This window comes from Solea senegalensis, linkage group LG15 (assembly GCF_019176455.1).
Source record: "Solea senegalensis isolate Sse05_10M linkage group LG15, IFAPA_SoseM_1, whole genome shotgun sequence".
NCBI classification, from domain to species: Eukaryota; Metazoa; Chordata; class Actinopteri; order Pleuronectiformes; family Soleidae; genus Solea; species Solea senegalensis.
The window spans coordinates 16,480,490-16,507,787 of NC_058035.1; the positions used below are offsets into that span (position 1 = coordinate 16,480,490).

Here is a 27,298-nt window from a genome sequence, read left to right on the forward strand (position 1 = left end):
ATTTGGCACAGAAGAAGACCATTGCCAGTTTACTCTGGACAAACAGGAAGCGCAGAAACTGAATATGATTGTTCAAAATCCACGTTGAGTGTCTTCACTGTGTTAGTTAAAATTGAAAGTGACTTGCGATTTGTTTGTTATTGCTGTTTATTGTTTGTTGCAATATTGTTATTTCTCTATTATTAAATCTAATGTTTTAGTGTTTTAGTGATTACCAAATTGGCGTGTTTCATTTAGGCTGATAATGACGCAGTCGCTTTACTTATGTCTAATTATTCCTGCTATAGTCCAACAAATATCTGCTGCAGTCAGCAACTTCTGTCGAACAATGGAGGCGCACTGGGTTGCCAATTTGAGCAGGAAACCCGCGCTACTGCCCCATCAGGAACACATTCACTGCACGTAATCACGCTACACTTCTCCAAGCGAATCCTTTCAGCAGCTTTGGGAAGTTTGTTCAGTTACCATTTACTGACATGCCCGGTGTTAGTTGTTTAGGTTTGCGTAACTGTCACTGTGATTTTCTGTGAAATTCCCTAGTTATAGAGGAAAATATGGATCTTCGAGGTCCTGTCCTGGCGCAGCCAAAAAAAATGCGTGCGCCACCGTCGTCTGTAGCTCCAGGCGCAGCGCAGACGCGCGGCTGTAGGCTGTTTGGACAGAGTGATGAAAGTCCAGGCTGACGGTGCCACTCTGTTCACCCAACAGACCAGCAAACCCGTCCGATGACTCGACCGCAGTAACCGCAAAACAAGAGAGCGGGGGAGATTTACCAGCTGTCGCCGGTGCCGCTGGAGCTTCAGCGCAAACCTCCCGCTCGAACGACGACGGCAAGCGGATCTCTGGCCACCCTGGCTCCGCCGGAGAAGGAGAAGAGCTAGAGTCGACGAGAAGAAGCAAAGCTGCCGTTGATAACCGAGATAACCGTTGCTCCAGTGGATATTACTCTTTCGAAGGCGACTCCCTGCCGAACTCCCCGCTCTCCCCGCGGCCACTGACAGCTGAAAAATCCACGCAGACTCCGAGCCCCAGCTGCCAGGTGATGAAACACGCCTTGCTGCGCGTGGATAAGGCGCACGGCGGAGGACCGGCCACGCAGCTGCAGCATGGTGAGCACAGACTCTGTAAACTGACGTTTAACCCTTCACTACTCTTATTTACGCACAGCTGGAACAGGCTGAAGTGTCTCATAACAACATACAACTTCCAAAACGAAACACTCTACTTATACTTCCATCCTTCCAGTGTCATTTTTTCTTGTAGAAAAAGCTCTTTATTTGAGGACGCTTGTCATTAAAACAGTGGAATAATAATAAAAAAAGAATAATAATATCACCAAGTTTTCTTCGACCAATGGAGTCAGTTTCAATTTTAAATGGTGCTACTTACACAATAAGTACAGGTTTGACAGGTAGCTGTCAAATGTCATCACTTCCTGATGCTCAGTTGAAAATTACCTGTTGTTGTTTGTGAAAGTTATTGTCCTGAATCAGCCAGAACACGCTGACATCTGTCTGTTGTCACGATGCTGCTGCTGTTGCTGCCGCTGTGTGGGTGTGCAGCAAATTCTGAAACCAGATGGAGACTTTTTACGCAAGCTCCCTGAAGTGAAGCTTCCTCTATCAAAGATTTGGGGGTTTGGGTTCAAGAAAATGAACAAAAACACAGTCAGGATGTTTTTGTTCTCCCCTTCGTTTCTCCTTTCTTGCATACGAGGGACGACAGAGTTATTTATCTCTGTGTGAATTTCTTACATGAATTTGTCAGTATTGTGTTTACTAGTTCCTCACACTTCATCTGCACTTGGAGTGAAATCTGACTCTAAATAAGACATAAATGACACATGGTAGTTTTCAGTTTTCCGCTGCTTCCTGCTGAATAACATCTCCTGCTGTCGTGTGTATAAAACCCTCCCAAACACGACAGGATGCATGTAAACTAAACCCCCAAGTCTGTTGTGCTGTCATAGGCACATACTGTACTGTACATACTCTTTGGCCGCTAAGTATAAAACATAATGAGGTCTGTTTGGTTTCTTGTTTAACTCGTTCTAATTATATCAACCCTTCTAATTTCGCATAAACACCTTAAAGATCTTTTCTGTGCGCAAACCCGGGTGAGCTCTGTGAAACAATCCGACGCATAATGAACATTACTTTGCAATAATGCAGCTGAGGTGCCTCATCGTGGTTGTTTAGACATGCTGATGATAGAATCCTGACTCACAGGACTCATACGTCTCACACACCTGACTCATACGTCTGAATGAAGCATGCGTGTGTGTGTGAGGACACATTTTTTGGTTCAAAATCATCATTGTGAGAACATTTGAGCAGGTCCTCATAACCTTACCTCAACGTTAAGGCTTGGGTTAGAGTAAGGTTTAGGTTAAGGGTCATGTAATATAATAACAAAGTTGCATGTTGCAGCTAAATAAGTGTGTTTGAGAACTTATGTGGCCTCCATAGAGCGGACCTGGCTCCTAATGTGAATATAAACGGTTCATGTTGAACCGTTGTAAATGAAAAACAATTCATACAATCAGGTGATTTTTATTATTGTTATAACTTCCTGCTTCAATCACTGACTGGACCTTTGGTTTAAATGAATCCAACCTTATATGAAACTAAATTAGACAACAAGAGATGAGGAGCCGGATGTGGAGAAGCTCACTTTCTAACTCAGATCAGATTTAAGTTTTAAATGAAAAGTCAGTCACTGGAGATTGTTTATCAGATTTTGCACCACAAATAGTTTCACGCACAAACAAAACCAAATACAAAAACAAATACTTATCATCCACTTGTTGTGCATACTGTCTGCCTGTATCCATTGGTTTTTGAACCCTCTATCTATGGCCCCAAGGTTGAGCTACAATCAGGCTGATATCATACACGTTGACTTCCATGTAAGGGGTTGAAGTACTGAAGTGGAGGCAATGGTGAAGTTGGAGAAGTTTTGGTGATTTCCTTGACACTATTTAATAAATCAAATGTTGTTTTACTACTCTATCCATTCCACACAATTTCAATGTCTATAATAAAGTCTAAAATATAGCTCTGTTTGTATTGATGGAGCCACAGTGTGTCTTGCACATATATCACTTCACTCTTATCCCTGATCCTATTTATATTTCTGCTGTTTATTTTGATACAAAGTCGAATCAAGACACGCGAGTCTGTCACCTCCAGCATACAGTGATTTAAAATAGCGCTTCAGTCAAACTTGTTTTCATCAACACGACTCAACAGAGAAAAAGGTCTCTGCTTTTAGCTGTGATGCTTCAGGCTAAAGTTGTCCTGTTGCTTGGATACAAGCAAAACTGTGCCACGAGGTTGAGTTTTGGCAAAACAAACACAAACAATAACAGAAAGACTTGCCTTGCAGTGTTTGTGCAGTGGGTGAAAAAATATAGCCATTGTAATAACATAGTTTTGTTTTGCTCAGTTTCTTCACGGCCTTTTTCAGCTGCAGAAGCCTCAGCACCTTTATTGCCTCGAATGTAAAGCTACAGTACGCAGGATCGTTAGGATTACGGAGTCTTGTTGCCCTGGTCATTAACACTAATGTTCTGGGACTGAGGGTTTTTGAGGAGCTTCATACACAACATATAACAGGTTAAGGACTGGGGAACATCTGAGCAAGGTACCCAATCCCCATTGTTCCCCATTAGTTGGGTTAATTGGACACTCTTAACTGTCCCCAGCCACAGCGGTCCATCAGTGTGCTCCAAGTGCCAGTCCCAATCTCAGATAAATGGGTGGGTTGCATCAGGAAGGGCATCCGGGCATAACAAAGTCCCTGCCAAATCAAATATGTGGTGACCTCTGCAGAAGGGGGAGCTAAAAGAAGTTGTAGCTCATGCTCGGCACAGCATGACTTTACGTGGTTTGGGTTGTTTTCCATTAGGGCTGAACGATTTGGAATAGAATATTTTGACAGGAAATATCTGAGAGAATGGTCATTTTTGCATCGTTATTCTCATTTTCATTTGAAACATATTTAAAAGGAAGAATGTGTGATGTTTGTGCAGCTGTAATAGATGGGTAACAATAATTCATCTAAAATGATATTTTGACACGCAATTTGGCCTCCTGCGATTTGAAAATTGCAGTAGGATGTATTGTGATTTCGATAAAATTTTGATTAATTGTTCAGCCCTATTTTCCATTATTATAGTACCGCCTCAACGTGGGCGGAGTCGCCCTACCACGCCTGCCCGAAAATGCCTTGATGCCATTTTTATACGCGACACAAACACACAAACTACTGACAAGCAAAGCAGTTGTTTCCATTGGAAAACATTCAAAAGATTAGTTAAGTGCTTCCTGCATGACTGGACCATAGACTAATCACCAGTATATTACGATTTTAGAATCTTCCTTGTTAAAAGTTGGAGATTGACGACTTTAGAAGGGATTTTTTACATCTTTTAACTGATCTGCATTGTGCGGTTTGATCTCTTTGTCGGACATCGCGCTCATCAATCAATGGACGGCAGGCAGTTGGTCGATTTAGTATCGGCTGAGATTGCTTGAAATCTCGCCAAAGAAGATACTTCTAAAATACCAGGTTACATTGTACTACCATGAATGGAAAAGCAAAACAACAACGAGTAGAGTGGAGTCATGCCGTGCCAGTCCGTGCTACAACTGTATAGTGGAAAAGTGCCATAAGAAGCCCTTAGTTTGGTCAAAGTCTCTCATCATGGGCCACAGATTACCACACGGCTCTTAACACAACCTAGAGCAGGTGCATAAACCTTGCTCTCTCTCTCTAAAAGCTGATCATTAATACTAAAATATGCTGCCTACCCCAGCTTAAACCACATACATGAGTGCTTATTGTTTCCACTTACAAGGATAGCGGTGCTTTGTTAGTAAACAGTGATCTCTGGAAGCTAAACAAGAACATCTGTAAGTCTCGGTGAAGTGTAACCTCTGCACCAATAACTCTTTTTATAATAGCAGTGATTAACCGCGCTGATTGCCTTGTGTCTCTTTTATTCTTTTTTTATTGCGGCCAGACAGACGGGATGGCAGTCAAAACAGACAGGCACGTGTGTGTCATTCATTAAGTACGTGTATGTGTATGGCAGTCAAAATAGGCCCGCAGGTCTTTTGTGAGATGCAGACAGAAACCCTTCGCCTCTCTTTCAATGCTCTACAGCTGTCAGCCTCAGGAGATAGGAGATAAACACACACACACACACGTAGAGTCCATAGACACGATTGTCCTCAATGCTGAGAATGCTGGTCCGTCTGTGTGTTTGTGTTAGCTTAAGGAGGATCAGTTTATCCTGTTGTTGTTGCGCTGTGATGGCATGATTGCAGCTCCTATCACAACACTTCCTCCTCCTCGCACAGCGGGGTGATCACACCTACAGCTCACTCACGTTCCTTGAGATTCAGCTGACTCTGATGCCCTCGTGTTGTTCGTTGTTTTACACTCACAAGGTTTATGTTTTATATTACACGACCCCAGGCCTGGTTTCACACAGTCAGAATTTGCCCTGAGCGTTATTCACAATGCAACGGTGGTTTTGTGTCATCTGCAACAAGTTTCTAAGAGAAAATGCCGTGATTCAGTATGTTGTGTGCTGCGCTTCTGGATCGGCAAACTACAAGGTGTCAGCAGATAATGGGTAAGTACTCTAATTTCAGCATGTAGAGTCGTGTATGCACAGTCACATTCGACTATTGTCTTTGTGGTCACTGTGGTCGTTTTCAAAGAGACAGAATCCATGCGCAATCCATGACACTGTGTCCATTCAGTGTAACAAATCACTGAAAACCGTACGTCCAAAGTCAGTACGAGGACCCAAAAATAGTTTTTTTAATTCAGACTGACAACCCTCATGTGGAGAATAAAGTGTTAGACAATGAATGAATGAACTCCCACAAGCTAATTCATTTACTGTCCACAAACACAGACTGTCCACTCATTCACTTCAAATGTTCAGCTTCCTTGTTGCTTTGGTCTATAAACATTTGTGTCTCGTCGTAGGGTTGGACTCTATTCACATCTAATCAATACAGATACTGGTACTTTGCCGCTTTTGTAATGACATCATTGCAGTTAAAGTGGTGAAAACTAAATCCAAACTTCTCAGTTTTGATCAGGATAAACAGACTTTTCCCATGAACTTGTTCACTCTGACTCAAATTGGTACTTGTTAGTAACAATATAATTTGGTCAGCACCGAGTTCCGCACCCAACCCTTTCTTGCAGCGAGTTCGGGTTTGCGTTCTTTTGTCTCTTCATCCCACAGTGGAGACGTCTGGTTCCAGCATTTCCCAATCCTGATGACATAATCTGCTCCAACCGATCTCTGCGTATCTCACTCGTGGATGTTATGAGCGCACTCTGCACTGTGCGTCGAAAACACAGCAACTTTGCTTGTATTGGCATTTACAATAATGAAGGATGTGAGAAATATTAAATGTAGGTTTCATAACTGCCGCGCGTGAGTCATAAGTGGAGATTGGTGAGAGGTCAAAGTCTTTCATAGTCATACTGTAGTTCAGATTTAAAATATAACAGATTAACCACAAATATACACATACTCATGCAAACACACACACACACGCATACACATAAACACTCACCCGGTCAACATCTTTATTATGATGCCAGTGACACATGATAAATTCAAATATTGACTCTTGTTAATTGATTTGTTTTCATGTTCTGGTCCCTGTTCTTTTACGGTTGATAAACGACATGAATAAGTTTGTCTGGTTTACATCTTTTCTGTGTTTTTTTTTCATGTTTTTGGATGTGTGTATCCTTATATTCATCAAATGAACTCTAAATTTAAAACTCTCACCTTCTGGATCACTCTCTGCTACTCTGGTTATTACTAATTTAATTTTCCTCTTAATTTTGAACTTCTGGCAATCATTTATGCAGTAGACTGAGATCAGCTGGAAAACGAAACATGCATGCCACATACATAAATCCAAAAAAAAAAAATCCCATGTGAAGGCTGTTGTTACACTCATGTATTTCGCTTTTATGTCATCAGTTGAGTCTGCAGTTACTGTGTATAATTGAGGTCTGGTTGTGTGGCCCCAAAGGATTTGACGTGTCAACAATCAATGAACAATTTATACAGTTTTTTGTACATCCATTGAGTCTTGTTCCCTCTCTGATTTCTCATAATATTAAACCAGTTATACTTGAAATATTGCTTTTCTCAAGTTTTTATGACAACACCTCCAACCACACGTACGGTTGACCCTGGTTTGGTTAGATTTACAGAGAATCATCATACACAGGATGTGGTGTTATTCATTTGTTGTGCCAGTGATAGATGACAGAAGCAAAATATGAAGCTGTTTTCAGACTTCACTGCATATCTGAAAGCAGCTTAAGATGTACATTTGTAACATACAACACATACAGTATAGTCAGTGCTTGTGTGACTCTTTTCTTCTCTGTTTCAGGGAGCTCTACCAGCCGCTCTAGCACACAGCAAGGAAGCGCAGCAGGGGACATGGAGGCGGAGGTGGTCGGACAGGAGCTCCGACGCATTGGAGACGACTTTAATCGACTCTTCTTGTTACGGGTCAGTCATCACAGACTTTGTGTGTGTGTGTGTGAGTGTGTGTGTTGATGGCCACTTTAAATCGGAGGTTTCAAACTCATGGCTCATGCGGCTAACCACTTAATTATTCCTTGTGCCTTTTCAATTTTTTATTATTTAAAAAAAAAATAAAATAATTGTTATTATTTATTTTATTTTGCACCCTAAATATGTTTATTATTGTGAATTTACATCGTTAAAGAGCAAAACAAACACTTTTATTTTGAAATTTTGTGAAATATGGTCACCAGTATCATTATTGCGATAAAATTATGGAATATTGCGATATGACCTCAGAATTTTTTTTTCCGACTGGCCCCCATTTTACCAGACTGTGGCCCCCACGTCATGTGAGTTTGAGACTCAGCAATAATGACAGAACTTGACAGACTGAATATAGTATGGAAAGAGCCGGGGCATTCCATACACTTTCTTAATAAAACTTTCCCTCAAAACTACCATGGAGAACACTAAGAAATCACAACAAACAAGATATGTAAGTTAATTAGTTTATAGACCAGATACGCAGCAAACTCAACTTCCACTCAACTCACAATGACTGTGCCCCCTAACTTTATCAAATAAAATATATAGGTTTTATTTGTGTCACTGTGTGTTTCCACACAGTAAGACTTTACACGTCAGTCCAACACACTTTCAAACCAATAACACGCACTTTTGTAGTAAAGTAACATTTCCCTTAACTGCTGACCAGGAAACTGCAAATCTGGATGCTACGACTCAGCGTCATGATTCAGTACCTGGTATAATGTGATCACTATACAGTCTGTTGTCTGTGGTTCCCATCAATCCGTCTTCTGTGGCCGCTTTGGGTGTGTTTTATAGCAGCGATCCGACTCTGCTGTACTCGGGATCTTTAATGATATTGTAAAATGTGCACAACAGCTATTCACCATCTTCAGTTTTTATGAAAAGACGAGATGTCTGATATATTGCGTGACATCAGCTACCAGAGCTCCATAGAAAGCAGCAGCTCGTCACTCTGAGCTGAACAGTTGCAGTAAAGCAGCTGATCAACCGAAACTGTGGTCTGTTAACAAACAAATGACTTTAATAATTCAGCTTAATATTTAAGATTATGTTATGTTAAGTGATTAGCCAGGGTTTATCAATCCACTTCACCACAGAAATTCAAACTAAGTCGAGCCAAAACAGTGGCTGTTTAAATATGTCGACGCCTAGCAGGTTTAAAAAAGAGCAACTTGCTCAGCAAGGCGGGAAATAGAAGAAAGAGGGAAAAATGTCACTTTAATACCACCACGGGGGATCCAAATCCAGCTGGTTATTTTTACTGTGAGAAAAACAAAATTACTTTTGATCAGAAAATAATTAAGCAGAGAGCCTGAAGCTGCAGAAAAGCCAGATGCCACAGTAACCACTGCAGTTAAAAAATAAAAGAAAGAAGCCCTTAATACAAAAAAGCCCCTCAACAGACGATCGTCTCCAGTCTCCCTCATCCTGTTACCAGCGAGGGGAAGAAACAACAACACAGCTTGGTGGTACAAATTGGGTGTTTAAATGTGGTGAGACCCACAGTAGCTCACTGACTGCTCACATTATGAAAGTGGAGTTTATGTGTTCAGCCTCAGTAGTTAAGCTGATTACTTGTTGGCTTGCTGACTTAAGAAGTGATGTTCATGGAGGTGTAATTGTGCAGAATCCTTTCCAATCCATCTATGTGTGGAGCAGTTTTTTTCACGTTTTCTTCGGAAATGTTAAACGCCATAATAATGAATTCTCACCATGTTGCCGGCGCCTCCGTGGCCTGTCAAAACATCCACTGTGTTTTGACCATCGTCTGCAGGCAGGTGAAATTCAACACAACGTCACTAAATGCAGCCTTTGTGGAGCGTGTTGAGCCCTCGGCAGGAAGACACAGCTGTCCTCACTGGGCCTCACGTCTCCTTTTCATATGAGATATGACTCATTCTTAAGGTCTGGGTCTTACTTTCTATGTCTGCATGTCCACAGCGGTGCACATGGAGCCTTTGTGAGGAACGCTGAATGCATGTGATTCTTGTAGCTCTTGTTTTGGTCTAAAGAGAAAACCAAGAAGATGGTGGCCATGGACACTTGCTTAAGTCTGTCCCACAAATGGAGGATAATTGGCCAGATTTCAGTCCTTATCCGACCCTCCCGACAATCCTGGGTGCCTTCCGATTTTAGGCTGATTTGAACAGATTATTTGGACAAATTAGCCGTTACCAGACATGATTTGAACGTCATCAGACACATCAGAGTCTTCCTGATTTTGAATCGTAAGTATTAAACATGAATGACGAAAACAAGGGACCCTCATTTTGGTATGAATGGAACCTCCGCCATTTAGAGGAAATTGCAAAGCAGCACTCTGCGGACACCGAGGGCAGAACGTATGTTATCATATGATAACATGAGTTTAACACTGTTCTGAAAAAGCAAAGTGATGCAGCAGCAACTACAGGACGATGGAACGATGATGAAAGAAAATGCTTTTTTAAGGTGTGAAATGCATTCTGCGTGGTTTTTTTTGGGTGCTTCAAAGTCACATGACTGGATTTAAATGTAACAACTTTTATGTTTCCATCCATGAAAAACTGATTTGTGTTGGTGTGCGCTTAAAACTGGCAGATCGCTTTGTTAATTATCCAGCTCAGCTTAATTACATCAGTCGGATTATTGCCTTACTGCATAAATAATCACATTATTCCAGAGAATATAAATTCTGTCAATGGAGCCGCTGACCATCAGTCAGTCAGACAGGGTGTGTCGTAAAGTTGCATCGCTACAGTGCGAGTTCATTTCCTCTTGGCCTGTGTTTCCTTGGCAACATTTCTGCACGTTGCGTCATCACTGTTTTATGAGTAAAGCTTTGGGAAGCCAGAAAAAAAGCTCAATGCTGGGTTGAATTCACTTTAATCTTCATCACAGAAATGGATTAAAAACTAAAAAAAGGACTGGCAGGACTTTGATATCACAATTAAAGCTTTGAATACTCCCTTGGTGTTAGTGGGCATGTATCGGCTGTTGCAACTATGACACATTCCTCAGACAATCTGATCGCTAATCAAAGGAAATCATTTAAATACAGTACATAAAAAAAAAAAATTAATGAAATTGTGGAATATGTCTGTCAGTCCTGTCATTTCTGCGTTTCCTCCTCAAACACGTGCAAGTCGTCAGTTCCTCAGTTATTTCAGTGCACTCACGATTGCAGCAGTCATCACTTTTCATTAAAAGCAATCATTTTCAGAGCTGGATTACACATCCATCCTGCAGGTTTTGCATGTATGTGCCTCCTGCAGCATTATCTCACTAAGTTAGGCGAATAAGTTGATTGGTTCAGGTTCAGTTCAGCTGGCTGACAGCAGCATCACTCATTGCACTGACTTCAGAAACATGTGAATTTGTTCCACTTATCTGGAAAATCCCAACATCACAAAACTTGCCTTCAAGGACAAAGATGTTTTATAAATACTATTTCTTTTCCCATGCTCCTTCCTAGATATACAGTATTGGGTCAAAGATACACTTTACCTGGACTTTGTTATGGCACACATCACACTACTCATAAAGTAAGCATTCCACAGGACGAGGCAGCGACTGACGACCTTAACACTATCAAAATCAGCTTTGTTGACAAAGTATGACTGAACATACAGGGAATTTTACTCAGTTTATTTTTCTGTAATTAGGCTTAAAACAGCAAAAGGAGACACGGCAATAAACAAACAACTGACTTACAACAAGTTAACAATGAAAGCTTTATGGTGGCCACCCCCTTTATGCCTTTATGTTATGTCCCTTTAGCAATAGCAATAAAAGCAGTAAATGGCAGTATGCTTCTGGGGGAATTGTGTGATTTAAACACATCTCAGTATGTCAGTCTCTGTCCTCTCCCTCTTGATTTTTGCATGCTCCTCCTCTCTCACATCAATGATGTACGATGCACTGTGCAAATGCACATAACCGCTACCTAAGCTCTAAGGTGGAAGGAATAACTAGTCCGAAAGGGTTTTTTTTATGCCTTGGCTTGGGTAATGATATCATCATGCACGAACATGACATTATTTAAGGTAATGGAATGCTCTAGGTGGGCCCCCTGTTGGTCATGGGGCCCTAAGCAGGCGCTTAGTTCCCTTATGCCTCGGGTCGGCTCTTTGCTGAACCGTAATGAAGAATTGGCGAAAAAAAAAATGTGAGGAAGGTGATGAGTCATGTGTGACTAAACACCTTACTCTGCCAGAGAAGACAGGAAGAGAAAGAGAAAGAGGACTGTATATATGTCGCTCTCTGACCTTCAGTACAGAACATTCCAGACGGTGTTTGTTCACACTGCAAAACAATGAGGAGGCAGAGAAAAGAGGAACGCGGCGGCGGCTTCTTCCCTGTTCTCTGGCCAGGTGTGATCAAGTGCTCATGCATGGGTACATTCAAGAGGGCTCAGTAATATAAGGGTTTTTTTTAAATATACATTTTAATCAGACACTGACAGTTAAGAAACTGTAGCTGAGAGACAACATGCCACAATATCCAAATTGAAAGGTATTGTGATGTGTGAGAAACAGCATTATGATGCAGATATTCACTGGCCCCAAACTTTTGCTCTTCAAATGAGAAAACACATTTGTTAAGCGTACAAAAATGTTTCGATTTGCGAATGTGACAGTTAAAGATATACTATGTAACATTTCTGCATTAAAATATCTGAAAATTTTCTTTAGGTGTGTACTTTCCAATGTTCCAACCTTCTTGAAGTCCATAGAAATCAGTTTTTATATAAAAGGTCACGGACAAGTAAAGGTACTCAGCCTGACCAAGGGCTTTACAGCTCCAAACCATTCCTTACTTTACCAAACTGAACTATCCCAATAGGGAAACACATCTCTAGTTAGCCAGTGTGTATTTTTTTCTTGTGAATTCTGCCGCTGAAGCTCTACCCAGAAAACAAGTCGGAGAGACCCCTAGTGTTAGAAGTTATATACTGTGTATTTAAGAGATAAAAACATTGGATCATATTACAAACTGCAATGATAATTCACATCAAGATTTTACCCCATAAGCTAAGGAAGATAGCAGACATAATTTCACTCCCAAATAGAAAGAGTTGTCAGGTTTAAGAAGGGTTTCCTTTTTCGTCCAATATTTAATTTGATCTGTAACCACAGTAGGGGTAAGTTGGCTCGTTTGAATTGGGCAGAAGGAAAATAGTAACAGGAATACTTGCCATGAAGACGATAATAGATAATTTGCTTATCATTGTTCCAGCTGGAGGCGGTCACCCTGTTTTGAGGATGGGGAATGCCTTATCGTCTGATCTTTTCCACACTTAAAATCCTCAACGCTTCTCTGTGATCCGATCGTGGCCTTTGCATAATAGGCATCAGGCCAACTCTCTGCCATTCACAATGCAAAATCCCTCTCCTGAGAGCAGTTTGCCTTCAAGAGGTGATCCTACCAGGAAGCCTGGATCAAGTCCAAGGACTCTGCAGGGGTAAATACAGTATCTCCCAATTTAAGCGTTGACAAAAAGGAACTCACTTTCTTTCCTCAAACATGCCCTGCACTTGATAACATACAGGCTCAGCTGGATAGATTAGTTATCCTGAATCCTATCTGACTCTGGGGTGAATTTGGGATGATTGTGGCGCCTGGATCACCCCTGATGACGTCGTGAAATCGTGACATCGTGACATCTCTTCTTGAAACGTCTTTGACGACTTAGCAAAACGTTCTCCTGCTTTATTTTAAAGACAGTTCAGTGATTATGTACTTTATCACATGAGCTGTTTCCTGACATGAACTGTGGATAATGTCCAGCGATCCCGGTATTTGCAGCAGGAGATTTTCTGGCTGAGTGGGAGAATCCCTGCTGGATGCAGGCGATGTGATGGCATCTGACTTGAGCGTGCAGGAGGCAGGATGCATTTACTCATTTTGAGTATCTCTGGCTGACATTAACCACAGATTAATGTCTGTCTTGAGCAACTACTGCAGACATTTACAGTTCACACATGTCGCCCCTGTGGATCTGGAGAGATATTCTGAACAGACATTTGTGATCCACAGAACATCACCGCCATCACATCAACATTTTGGATTTGTCTCACGGAAATGTCTTGACAATTACTGGGTGACATTTAGTCAAACAATTCAATGCTTACAGGACAAAACCGAATGTTAATGTGGTGAACTTTGATTAACTTTCCTGCAGTGATACCATGACACTGACTTTTGTGACTTTGAGTGAAATGTCTCAATATCTGTGGGATGGAATCCCATGAAATTTGGCACAGGCCTCCAGGTTCCCTTCAAGTCATAGACACACCTCAACTTTGGTTGATAACAAAGTACCTACAAGTTGTATAACATCCCCCACTGTCTTACACAGATGTACAAATGTTGGAGACCTTACAGTCCAGAATCTGGAAACTATATTGGTCTAGATCACTGGTTCTCAGACACCTGTGGGGGATAATTGAGTCACATGACAGATCTGTAAGCCCTGCCGTAGAGAAATTTATTCCACTATTTAGCTTTCCTGATAAAAACTGACCTTGTGATATTTATATGCAAGTGGATTTGTTCATCACACTGAAGGGAATACTTATCTACTTCATTACAAGTTCTCACATTGTTGCTAACCAGCTGTTATCATCTTTAAAGCGATGACAAAGAGTTTATTTGCCTTCACCGCTTGAAGGCGTCTGCCAAGACACGGAGCCACATCACCTCAGGCTATAAAATGACTAATGTTATTTGTGATACACTCTCTCACACACACATACTTTGGTGTTTCCTCCCAGTTCGGTTCATTTTATTAATGCCAGAAAAATGAGAAGCACTCAAAAAAAAACCCACTTGTGTTTAGAAACTGTATTGAAGTGATTAATTGTCACGAAAGAAAGATACCAAGTACATGATGAGTAATTATTTGTTTTTCCATCGTCTTACCAACACTGACACACACAGTCTCTCTCTCCTTTGTTCTCATTTAATCCACCCTCTCCCTCTCTCTCTCTCTCTCTCACTCTGTGAAACATTTACTCAAAATGTGCGTGAGTATGTGTGCATGTTTGTTTTGAAACATCTGTGAACATGCTCAGTGGTGTGTGTGTGTGTGTCTGTGTGTGTACCTCTTTTTGGCATAAACACTGACCTTTTTTAGGACCAGTAGTCCTCATGGTGACCAAAACCTGGTCCTAATGAGGGAAAACCTTAATTTCTGAGGAAGTGGTTCAGTTTATGGCTGACATTTGAATTATGGTTAGGTTAAGGTTAGGGTTAGACATTAACTAGTTAGAGATAATGCTTTGTTTAGGCTGTCTAAATGAATGGAAGTCAAGGCTGTGTCCTTAGAAGAATAGCTGCACAAACCTGTGTGTGTATGTGTGTGAGAGAGGGAGACAGACAGAGAGAGCGAGAGACTAGGGCCCGTGTAGGTCCATTATGGCTCAGCCCTGTGGTTAAACAACTCTAAGAGAGCAAAGCACAAGGTCTAATTATCCTGCCAAAAAGCACACGCACACACACACACACACACACAAACTCCAACACACACTCTTTTAGTAGGAGGTAAAAACCCTTTGTCCTGTGGACAGAAATAACCCTGAGGAACAATGCGGACCAGTCGGGTGTCACTGACTGGCTGCTCATGTTTTTGTTTGTGTGCGATTGAATTTGCTTAAAACACTCAGAGATCAAAACTGTGTTTTCGAACCGTCCCTCACTTTCCAGTGCGTTGTTGGCATTTTGTAAAACGCGACACCAAGGTTGCTGTTCTGCAGTCGCACGACCTCAAATGTCTGTGGGGAAGGAGACAGCAGTGATAAATAACAACGGAATAGTACGAGAGGTGACAGACACGCCGCGTGATGCCTGGCATCAAAGTCACCGAAGTGTCATTCAACGCAAACACTGTGAGTGGGTGTTGATGTGTAATGTGTGAGTTTGCATGTAAAGGACAATGTCCTGTCCGGACAGATGTTTATATAAGGGTTGCTCTGGAAAAATGAAGTTAAATATTTCTCTCTCTCTCTCGTGTGTGTGTGTGTGTATGTGTCTATTTTTGCGAGGAAGCATAGTAAGCTGTAGTAACCAAACAAAGTCACATGAGCTTTTTGGAACTGACTGACTCAGTGTTTCCACTGTGAAAACAAAGAGACATGAAGAAGAAGAAGAGCAACAGACCTAGCTGAGAAATTTAAATCCTCAGCGTCAAGTCTTAGCGGTATTATAAATATCACTTCTTTACCTCTTTATATTCACTGTCAGTCATTTGTTGACAAAGCTTTAGTTTTTTTGTTTTTTTCATTACATCACTGCAATATTTCTTTCCGTTATTACACACAGTACGCTTGAGTTGGGTTATTCACTACTGCACTGTTTCTGGTGAAAAGATGGTGCATTCAAGAGCTGATGGGGAAACTCAGACACCCCTTTTTTTTTTTGCTTTAGTTCGGGAATGGAAATTTTGGATGCGAGAGTTTCCCACCAACATAAACAGTTTAAACAGTTTGAAGTAACTGGATAACAACATCTAAGTCTGACATAAACTATCATCTTGTTTGATTGATTGATTGATTGATTGACAGAGAGACAGGCATTGACACAAGCTCATGGAGGGTTTTGTGGCCAGTGTCTTAGACCATTTGTGTCTTTGTGAGCTACTTGCTAGAATCGTCTACTGTCACAATTACTCAGACAGGTTTTGCTTTCTTAGATGATTAAGGAGGTTAGTTGAGGTAAGAGTTCAAATGATGAAACTATTAGAGGATCCACACACGTGTGTGTGTGTGTGTGTGTCCGTGTATTCCCCTCTCAGCAATACTGAAGTAGAAGATTGAAAATGTAGAGTGTTTTGTGAGACCACTTTTGGCCTCATATCAGACTCTAAAGCCTGCAGTTTGTCAGCTGAGCGGTACATCTGCTTCTAATTGTAGTGAAAGTCATACCTCTCAACTTGAAATACGACCAATCACCCAAATAACAGAGCAGCCCAATTGTCTGCGTGGTGTTTCTTAATCATAGGCAGTTATTTGTATTCCCAGAACACTCAGCTTACACTAACCTGTTTGGCATAACCTTTTTTTTTTGTGATTTAAACAAGATGCCACATGTTGATTTATGAGTTTTTAGTGGTGCTGGTAGCTGTTTGGGCCAAGCACAGCCAGTTGCTTGCCAGTTTATCTTTATCTTAATCTAAGATAACAAGTGTGAAAATATAGCTTGGAGGTCCACTGTGGAAGAATTAGTGACATCTAAAGGTGAGGCTGCAGATTGCTACAGACTATGTCTTCGAAAACCAATTGATTTTCATTTCAATGCAATTAAACACTTATGCAAACATACTGATGGGATGCATTCTCAATTATTCTGTCAAATGTGGGCCAGCGATCCGATCACTTCTGATACTGCGTCATCTGTTTACGCACACGACATGTAGAAAACACAAACTAGTCAGATGTACATTTTTCATACATTAAGAGCTGGCTCATCTTAGGTACACCACATCCTCCTCTCATGTCATCATTGACAGTTTCTCCTTGCACTTTCATTAACAGAAGGTGTGAAATAGATTTAGTCAGTCATTTAGTCAGATTCAGTGAAAACAGGCTCTGTCAAGCAATACTATCAGATGTGACTGAGGGAGTGTTTGCGTACGCAGCAGCAGAGCAAGAGTGGCTGCGACATTTATTCAAACATTCAAAAATAATAGCTATGTTTTAGCATTAAAGAGCTTCTACGTACAAACATGAAAACTAATCTTGATAATTACCAATGTTGTTCATTTAGGGCAGCTGTGGCTTTGGGTTGTGGGCTGATTCCTTTTTTAAAGCACTGTACATCATCGATGATCCTTGAAAACACAAATTGAACACGAAACAGTGAAACAAGCTGTTGCCTTGAGTCTCAGTGACTCATTTGCTGGTCTGGTTCCTTCCCTCCCTTGATCACGTCGTTACAGGGGTCGGTGAATTAAAAGCACAGGAAACTGTGCCAATAAAAACCTTGCAAACCGTGTGCTGCTCTTAGTAAGAGATGAGTCTCTAATGAGCGACATGATAAATGCTGCTGTAGGAAAATTCAATTCAAAATCTCTAATAATAGTGTCACTAAAGGCTAGAAATGATGTAAGCTGGAAAAATAAATAATCAAAGGAACACTGCAACCTCTTTGCTGCTTTAACGACTTCTCAAAACAAAGGCAAAGCTCTAATTTGTGATGTCAACCAGCAAACTGTCGAGCTGCCAAATGGAAGTGGAGGCTGAATTAATGGGTTTTCACTTCTTTGACATCCACATGAGCCCTGATTGATGATAATGACAGATGTACAGGTTGCGGGTGAAAGAGTTGTCTCTTCACCTTACTGCCAAACACAACACTCTTTTGATGACATTGAGGTAAACCCAGGGTTAGTTTTAGCTGCTCTTCTGTTCTCTTCTGCACTTTCAGTGATACTTTCAACCAGAGTGTCTCCTTAAATGTTGATTTAACTTCTTAATGTGATGGAAAAAGAAAAACAACTTTATTTCTTGTCAGAATAATGTGCCTTTACAGATATATATGTTCTTTACATGGAGGTGGTGAACCAAATGTAAGAGTCTGCACACAAAGACGGTGCTTAGCAGGTAAGCCTATGTGGTACTGTACTATTAATGTATTATTCATTTTAACTGTACACACATGGGCTGGTGGGAGTGTTGCTCTACCCATCTAAACCCAGGCTTTACCCATAGTAACAGTTTCTTTGCTTGGGATAGGTTAGGATTATAACACAAACTGATCTAAAAGTCCCATACCAAACAGTACTAAGGCTGGGCTGAACAATTAATCATTTTCATATCAAAATGTAAATCTTTTCATGTTCTCATTGTATACCTCTTTTCCTTGCCTTGGAAAATAATAGATTATATTCCCAAGTATGCTTTAAATCTCTTTTACACAGAGAATATTCAACCAAAGCTTGAAACTGCAATTAGATACTGTGTTCAGTCCTAGTGTGTATGCTTGTTTCTGCCTTTGCTACGGTGATTTTCGTCCTCCGCGTCCATGAATCCGCTGGCATTGTCAAAACAATTCTGACCAGAAAATCTGGCTCAGATCACTTTTCCAGCGTCCCACCCTGGTCACTTGTGACCTGTTTGTTGAACCTGGTAAGAGTCAGAATTACAGAGTGTGATTCATCAGAGGGATAACTAGTCTTCTCCTCACCTGTTTCCTCCTTTGGCATTAGTGGTTTCTGTGGCTCTTGGCTCGCTTTTCAAATCAAACCACACCACATTGATTCCCCCCCTCTCTCGCTGTCTCTCCTGTTTTTCAGAGCACACTCCTGCCTCGGGGCATGTTCTGTGCCAGTCAATGTCTGCATGGTGTTGTACCGTCTATCTGGATGGTGTGTATTTGAAGCATCCATAGCCAAGTGCACTTGTAAATGCCTTAGTTTTTCTTGTTAACGCTCCAGTCTGAGTGTTATAAAGTTTTATTTATTAGAGTAAACAGCAGTTGAGGATTTCTTTCAAGCATGTACAAGTTTCTTCGGCTGAAAGCAACATAGCTCACCCACAACCTTCCACTGTTGTGGTGTTTCTGTCTTCTGCCAAATGGAATTTTTTGAATTCAACGTAACATCCTTAGTATTTGTTTAAACTGGAGCTATGAAAACATGATCTCCAATTTGTTTTCATTCATTCACTTGGGAGATCCCCAGCCATCTTTCCACATTTCCTCAGCAACGTGGACATCAACGCTTTGTTTTCCTGGTGATTGCTCTCCCAGGAGAAATGTCCTTTCTGCTGAAATGTGTTTGTATGACTGTGGAAGGATGTTGGAAATAGTAAGAGACAGGAAAGGCAGCTGTGACAGCAGGTGATTTCATTCATACTTCAGTTTTCTATATGAAGAAGAGTTTGATGGAAGACTGGACAGTGCAGTTTAGCCGGGTTTGGAACACTTTGTCATGAGACCTTGTGAATCAAATTTTTCTTTTTCCTGTGCCACTGTGCTCTACATTAAAATTCAAATGTATAAATGTCTCTCACGTCTAAAAGTATACAAGTGGACAGTTGAACACACACATACACACATGTTGGACATTCATGACTTGAAGGGACATTGCATTGACTTACATTCATTTCCTGGAGACTTACTGCAACCTTAACCACAATTACTACTGGCCTAATCCTAACCCTGACCCTAACCTTACCCTAACCTCAACCTAACCTTAAAACATATCTTCACCTTAAAATTTAGTCATTTACGTTGTGGGGACTTGATTTTTGTCCCCACAAAGAAGACAAGTCCCCATAATGTGACTGTGTAAACAATTTCAGGTCCCCACAACATTAGTAATACCCACACACCTATACACATACACACACACACACACACAGAAACACATTATTTTAAAGCATTCTGTGAGGATACTTAACACATTCCCTAACCCCTTGCCCTAACCTTAACATCACAAATAAATACTGACACCTTTAACCTAACCTTAAGCTGAAACTAACCCTAACCCTAGAACCAAATCTACCCATAAAAAGCCCTTTTAAGGGCATCGAGCGTCACTTACTACTTTCGATAAAACATAAGCCGGCTTCTTAACCTCTGGTTCAGTTGTCGCTAAGTGGAAACTTGGACTTTGTAAGGTAACATAAGCGATTAAAACACCTGATATCAATAAAAAACATTAACATGGAACATTTACTTTTAGTAGTTGTTTTAGTAGTTAGCCCTGGGGGATTACACAGGGCCTAAAATGAAATGTAAGCATTAGAGGGGACAACAGCAGAGCACTGCTTTGCACAGCCGCCACTAAACTCTGTAATTCATCGCCAAACACTCTTGGTGAGTTCTGCAGACAATAGCTATAAAACATCTTTGCATGTTTGGCCGACAGCTTACCGGAAATATTGGAACTGGCTTATTAAATACTAGGAAGTGACCGTGCATGTCGTCAATTGTCCTCACTTTCAGAAAATGTTCTCACTTGATGTGATTTATAAGGTTTATGTTCGACGCAAACATGTATGTACAAGCACATGCATGCACACACATACACCACACCACATTGCATATAGTGTATTATAGTGTATAGTGTAGAATTTACACTATACACTATGGTAGGGTAAAGAGAGGTGGCAGGATGTTGAAAACTGTACTTACCTGCTTCCTGTGGATATAAGCACACCGTCAGTGTTTGTGTGTGTGTGTTTCTTTGATTTTAAACCATCAAGGGTTCCCTCTGCAACACACTCAGAACATGTCGTTAATGCCAATGATTAAGCAAAAACGTTGTATCATGTCTGCTGATGTTTGTCACCAAATACCCGATTTCGCCCATTTAGTACATAAATACTTGAGGAGTTTAATGTGGATTTCATTCACTCCATTTGCTTGATTTTAACTTTAACAAATGATGTTCATATTTTGATGTCTTGAAAGCCAATCAGTGTTGAGAATGTTACAGAAATGGTGGCAATAATAAGCCGTGCCTTTTCTCTTCTTTTCTGTAAGAAAACAGAATCTTTACACGTTGTGTTTGCGCTCACAGGTCATTACAAATGAGCGGGTGAGTCAGGTAACAGGAACATTTGCTTCCCATAGCAACTTAAATATTTGATTTCACCAAAGATGTATCAGTTGTGTGCAATCATGATTCTCTCATCAATGCCGTAAAAACCTCTTTTTCTTCTTCTCTTCTCCTTTTTCGTTGCAGGGTGCGGCTGGCAGACATAGACATGTTGTCATTCATCCATACCCGCTGCCGCACGTCCACCAGGAGCCCACTGTGCTGTTCTGCATGGGCATCCTGCTCCTTGTGATTGGACGGATAATCTACTTGCAAAGCAGTACGAACAGCCAGGACCACTCTCAGGTTTAGCCTTTGGAAAAACCCAGCAGACGTAGCATTTTTTTCCCTTCAGTCATTTATTTGTGTTTTTGGATCTGTCACATCTTGTGGGGGACCTATTTTTCACTCTCCAGCCTTTGGACTCTGCTTGTCTTAATTTTCTAATGGAGATTATTTCTTTTACACCTTTAAGGAACTCTAAAATGGCCGTGTTTTTTAAATTTTGCACCTGCGTTTTTCCTTCATGGTTTCTGAGCCTTTGCGATGCAACCAAAGAGCCAGGAGTTTGCACTCTTTTCCAGCGACGAGGCGGACATGTCACCCAAATATGCCTCTCTGCAAAATGATGCCTGTGGAAATTCAACTGTGCCTTGTACACATTTTTTCATACAATTTTTTTCTTGAAAAGAAGCTTTTATTAAGAGGTTTTTCCTTTTTTGTACAGAACTTATGAGTTTCCCTGGGAGATCAACTCCGCAGACCCAGGGTTGTAAAAGAACGAGGGTCCCGTTAATAGGACTTTCCCACATCTTTTCCCCCTGACCGTTTCAGGCGGGGAAAAATGATGCACTCCACCGTCACGTTAGGATCCAGCATGCAACGAACTCATGACATGTGTGGGCACCGGGCCAAAGATTGAATTTTTATCCAATATTTTTCATCAAAAGTTTTTGCTACCATGAAATGCGTCTCATGTCTTCGACACGTCAACTGTATGTTTGTGTTTTTAACCGCAGAATTGTGTCGCCTTTGAATCATTCGAGTACTAAATGACACGGATGTTGACTCATGGCCATCAAATGTCATGTCATGCTATATTTTACAGATGTAATCCAGATTCATATTCCAGGAAGAAGTGTTTAAACATTTGATGTGAAGCCCTTGTTCAGGATGATGTTCAGAATATTGACCGATTGTAAAAGACATCACTGGCTGACTAAAACAAACTATCTAGAATATATGTGTCCTGCACTAAGCAGCACATGATACATGGACATCTCAAATAATTAGTCTATGAACCACATTTTCCATTAGAGAAAAGGTCAATTTTTCTTTTTATTTAGTTAAATTTGAGCCACAGCAGCTCCTGCTCCTCCTGTAACATGGATTTATTCTTTCAAAGGTACTTTATGGATGCACAAAGGCTGCTGAGCAAAATTTATAGTCATGGAAAATTGCAAAACTAATGTTTCCCAAGTCCTTTACAACTTACTAAACAGCAGTTAGTATAAAATGGATGGTCTGACCTGTTCATGTGGAAACTGAACCTGCCCAGACAGATTTAATGATCCTTTTTTTTCATTCACTGTGAAGAACAAGTCAAAATGCTCTTCTTATACTAATTTGATGAAACCGTACCAGCCTCTGAGTAACTGATACCACACACACACACACACAAGCCTGTGCCATTTAGCACATGGCACACCTCCACCACAACTACAAACATTTCAGAATCTTTTTTTTTCTTACTTAAAACCTTCACTTCACCTATAACTTCACATGTGAATGCAAATATTCCATTTCAACTATTAAACGGTGTCATTCCATGCAGACGTGTTTACTCATCTTCTGCCTTTCATGTCAACCAACCTCACTTCGACGTTGTTTTCTAATCCGGCGTGGTTGTTTTGTTTCTATAACAAGCGGTCAAACCGTTCTGTCTTCTTCTGTTCTCTGTGTCAGCCTCTGGATTTACCATTATAGCAGCCAGACTGGGTGCAGCTTACGTGCACTGGTTTGTAGACAAGGTCATGTTATCCATTTATTAGCTTAGTGATTCAGACTCAGGCCAAGTTTCCTCACGCCTGCCAGGTCATTAAACACTCACGGGAGAGATTTCTGGATAGAAACCAAAAACTGAATCATGTGGCGTCAAAGAGGGTTTTTTGTTATTGGCTGGTTATCTAACAGTAACAGCAAACAGTGGAGATACAGATTCAGAGGAGGTACATTTAGTCTTTGTGCTTATTGAAACATATCAGTTCTTTTTATTTGACTAGTTAGTGCTTGATATGTGATTACTGAGACACGTGTTGTCAGATAAAGCTGAACGATAAAACAGCCTGTTCAAATCATATATATATATAAATATGAAATGCCTCTTGTGTGGATAATTGGATAGTTTTCTGTTGGTGTCTTCAGCAAACAGTTTTAAGTGTTTGTAAAAAAACTAATAAATAAGCAAAGAAGAAATTGACCCAAGCACCTTATATTTTTATTTTTATTTTTATTTTATTTTTTATCATAGGTTAATTAAAGAACATTTTAGTTTACTATGAGGGAAGTTTACCACGTGTCCATGAGAGCACAGTTTGGGCCACATTTTCCTGTCTTATCCCGACCAAGAAAAGAAAACTCACCAAACCCGACAAACATCCGGCTTATTGTGTTTGAACTCATCAAAGTCACATCCTCCATCCTTAGCAGAGATAAGATCAGCTGAGTCCTCACTGCGTACAGTGTAACATAATCATGTAACCAGCACTGACTGGACCGGAGTCAACAGACTAAATATCTATCAACGTGCCTGAACATTATCTCAAAACATTTTATTAAGACTATACTCCTGTTGGGTACATAAGCCAAACTAACCAGTCAGTGTTGTCATCCATGTGAAATAGAACTTGTTTGGTTCTGACTCGGACTCGAGCATTGACTGTTGGGTCTGTTGATTTCTGCCACTCATTTACCATATCATAATGAAGCTCTTCTGTATTAAAGCTCACCTTTTTCTTCCCGTCATTTGCTACCGTTTACAATTCCCTCGTTCCCGTCCAGCTTCACCTCCTGTTCAGAGAGAACCGCCTCTTTTTAGAGTTCTTGCTCCTGATTGGATGAAGTGTTGTGCGTCACTTCATTCCCCTAGATTTACTGTCAGAGCCCTGAGAGAGACAGACAGACAGACAGACACCGAAGTCACCGTGCAAACACTCTAGATCACTGACAGCAGTCAGAATATAGATATTTCCAACACATATTTAAACCAAACTAGCTGCACTCACTGCAGTTTTAATGAGAGTTAGACATGTTCACAGCCTACACTGTTAAGAAGTGGCCCTAATAATATGTTTTACATTCACATATTTTACATAAAGTGACAGTGACATCAATCGACTAATTAAATAATTAGTGTTAAATGTTGATCCCTATTTATTTATGTCAGTGGAGCACTGGAGATAACATGACACAGACTCTTTTTAGTGACTCGACTACACTCTCTTCCTTAAAAAAATCAAAACATAACTTTAGATTAACTGATTAATATTTGAAACTGGGATAACCAGGTTAGTTTGGCTGTGCCAGATTTCTACATCAAGAGTCAGAGAAATGCCCTTTAAAGCAATTTAACTGAGAGGTGGACAAAACGACTTTGTTATTTGTGTCGTGTGTGTTGAGGTTACCCAGACAAGAAGTGCAAATCAGAGAGGCAACAGGAGTTTGTTACACAATTAAAAACCAAATTCATCCGAGTGTGTTTGAGTCACTCTTGGATGTTTGCACAGTTCTGTCAACACCCATTCATCACAGATTAAGTGTGATTTGGCTTTCAACATCATTTTAAACTCTCATTCGAAAACTGCGTCACCCCTCCGCTCGGTGATCGGCCTGTTTTAAATCAGCTGTGTCTTATTCAGAAAAAGTCTCACAGTGTTGCTGCATTAAAGTGACATGACTGATTCATTTCCCTGGACAAAATGGACAGAAGGAGCTGCTTTAGTACAGATGTAGAAATCCCTCAGACTAATCCACATCTGACATGGCAGCCGTCTCACAGAAAATAGTGGTTTGAGGACAGAGATCCCGACGTTACATGTCGTAAACAGTGGATTAGACGTGAAGTGCACAAACCGACAGCAACGCAAAGCATAACCCCCGAGGCAGGGCTAGAATCCTCAACAATAGTTGTTGGAAGCAACACAAAATGAACACATATAGACATATACTGACTATAAAAAACAAAAATGGAAGAAAATGCATTGTGTGTTGATCCCACTGAGAATGAGTGAGTGCTGGTTAACATGTCCATAGCAGGTGTTTTATTGTTTTCAATAAAAGAGAAAAATCGAACCACTATTAATGTCCTTGGACTTAAAATGTCATTCTTAAAATCATTGTCATTCAAATCATTTGAAATGTGAGCGTGGGTAAAACTACTTCCACTGTTACAAGTGTAAAAAGTTAAACTTAAAAAACTTGTTGTGTCATTATATCACCACTCTTTTGTTGCACTTTTCAGTTTCTAGTTGTGTTTCCCTCTTTCTCTTTTCCTTTGCTCACAGTCATTTGGAAAAAAAAAGAGATGAACATTTCACACAAACAAACATCTGGCACTCTTCCTGTGCACCATAACCCCCACCCCCCAACACACACACACACACACCCTCCTCGCTGTGACACTGACAGCGCTGTGACTGCATGTTGACTTGTGATTTTGTGCCATGTGAAACCCAAGACCTCATTTTGAAGTACTGTATTACAGCTGGAGTGTGAGAGGAGAGAGCATGGCAGGGTGGAAACAGAAACATGAATTGCCGCCTTCTGAAACTGAAATGGAAACCTGTGTTGATTCACTGCTTACGTCTGACTTCCAGCATCAACTCTGCTGGAGCCCCTTCAGGAAACTGTGTTCCAGATATGTATTTGTCTTGAAACTTTTTTTTAAAGGAACGGGAGACTCTTTCAAATTTTGTTGTGAGGAAAGTTAACATTTATACCTACTGTTGTTGTTGTTTTTTACTAGGGGCCACATCCTCATAAACAGGATTCTGTACTTTTTTGCAAACAAATGTAAGTCGTAAAAATTGCATAGGCTGGCTTTGTTCCCAAAAGCTAACGGATATTTTACAAGTGTGTTAAACTGTCTTTTGATGCATAATTCGCTTTGCCTGGAACACGCCGTGGTATTGCATGTGTTTTGTTTTCATTTCTTTTTTTAGTTTCGTCCTCCTGTTGGTTAAAAATACTGTGTATACAACTGTATTTGTTCTTGACTTATGGGAGATCCAATCACACTTGGTCACTGGAGATGAGTATGGAGACTGTCAGGTGGGGATTTCCTGTGTATGGGCCCCTCCCACAAGTGAATGGATCACCCCAGATACATAATAATTAATGTGTGGTATGAATGCAGTCTGTGTTGTGCTTTGCTGTGCAGAAATGCAAATGTTGGAGTCTGAGTGTGAATTTTAGCGACAAAGTAAATGACAAGTACCCAGTACGACTGTAGCAATGTTTGTTATTTTGTACTTTTATTTTACACTGAAAATATTGTAATTATGCTGTTTCACTTTCTGTAAATAAAGCCCTTTCAAGTTTTTACATGAAAGTGCAGGCGTTATTTGTTCTATATTGTTCCATCATAATCATTGCATTATTGTACTCAGTTGTGGCAAAGGCTTGTTCATGTTTTTCCTAATTTGTCATCATTCTCACTTCAGTACAAACATTTCAGTTTAGTACATGTACCTACTTCAAAACCTCAAAACATTATAACAGTGGATTGTTTATGCTCCTCGTTAAATTGAAGATACAAGTTTGAATACACATATTTTATGTGTAGAACATGGAGGAATAATTACAGTAAGCAAGAATTGGTTCAGTGTACATATGGTTTTAAGAGTAAAAATATTGTGACCCAGTTTCTACCATTACACCACTAGGTGTAGTATAATCTTTAAACTCTACACTATGTCTTCTGTCTTCATTTAGAGCATTTATTCTAAATTACAGGTGCAAAAATGATGTTTACAAGCTGTAGATAATAGATTAATTAGACTTTATTGTGGGACATCCCAGTTTGGTCCTTCACCAGCAGCCTCTCAGGTCATTTGAGGTCATGTTGCTCCATGTTGGTA

At 40.5% G+C, this 27,298-nt stretch overlaps 1 protein-coding gene across 1 annotated transcript in view; it reads left to right on the plus strand.

Annotated features, from left to right (window-relative positions):
• Positions 1-26,762, plus strand: part of LOC122782014 — a 28,680-nt gene extending 1,918 nt beyond the window's left edge. The window contains exons 2-4 of the mRNA XM_044046186.1: positions 709-1,109; positions 7,449-7,570; positions 21,309-26,762. Of these exons, the coding sequence (XP_043902121.1) occupies positions 709-1,109; positions 7,449-7,570; positions 21,309-21,473 (688 nt within the window). The 3' untranslated portion in view covers positions 21,474-26,762. The remainder of the gene's footprint in view (positions 1-708; positions 1,110-7,448; positions 7,571-21,308) is intronic.
• Positions 26,763-27,298: the final 536 nt, after the last annotated feature.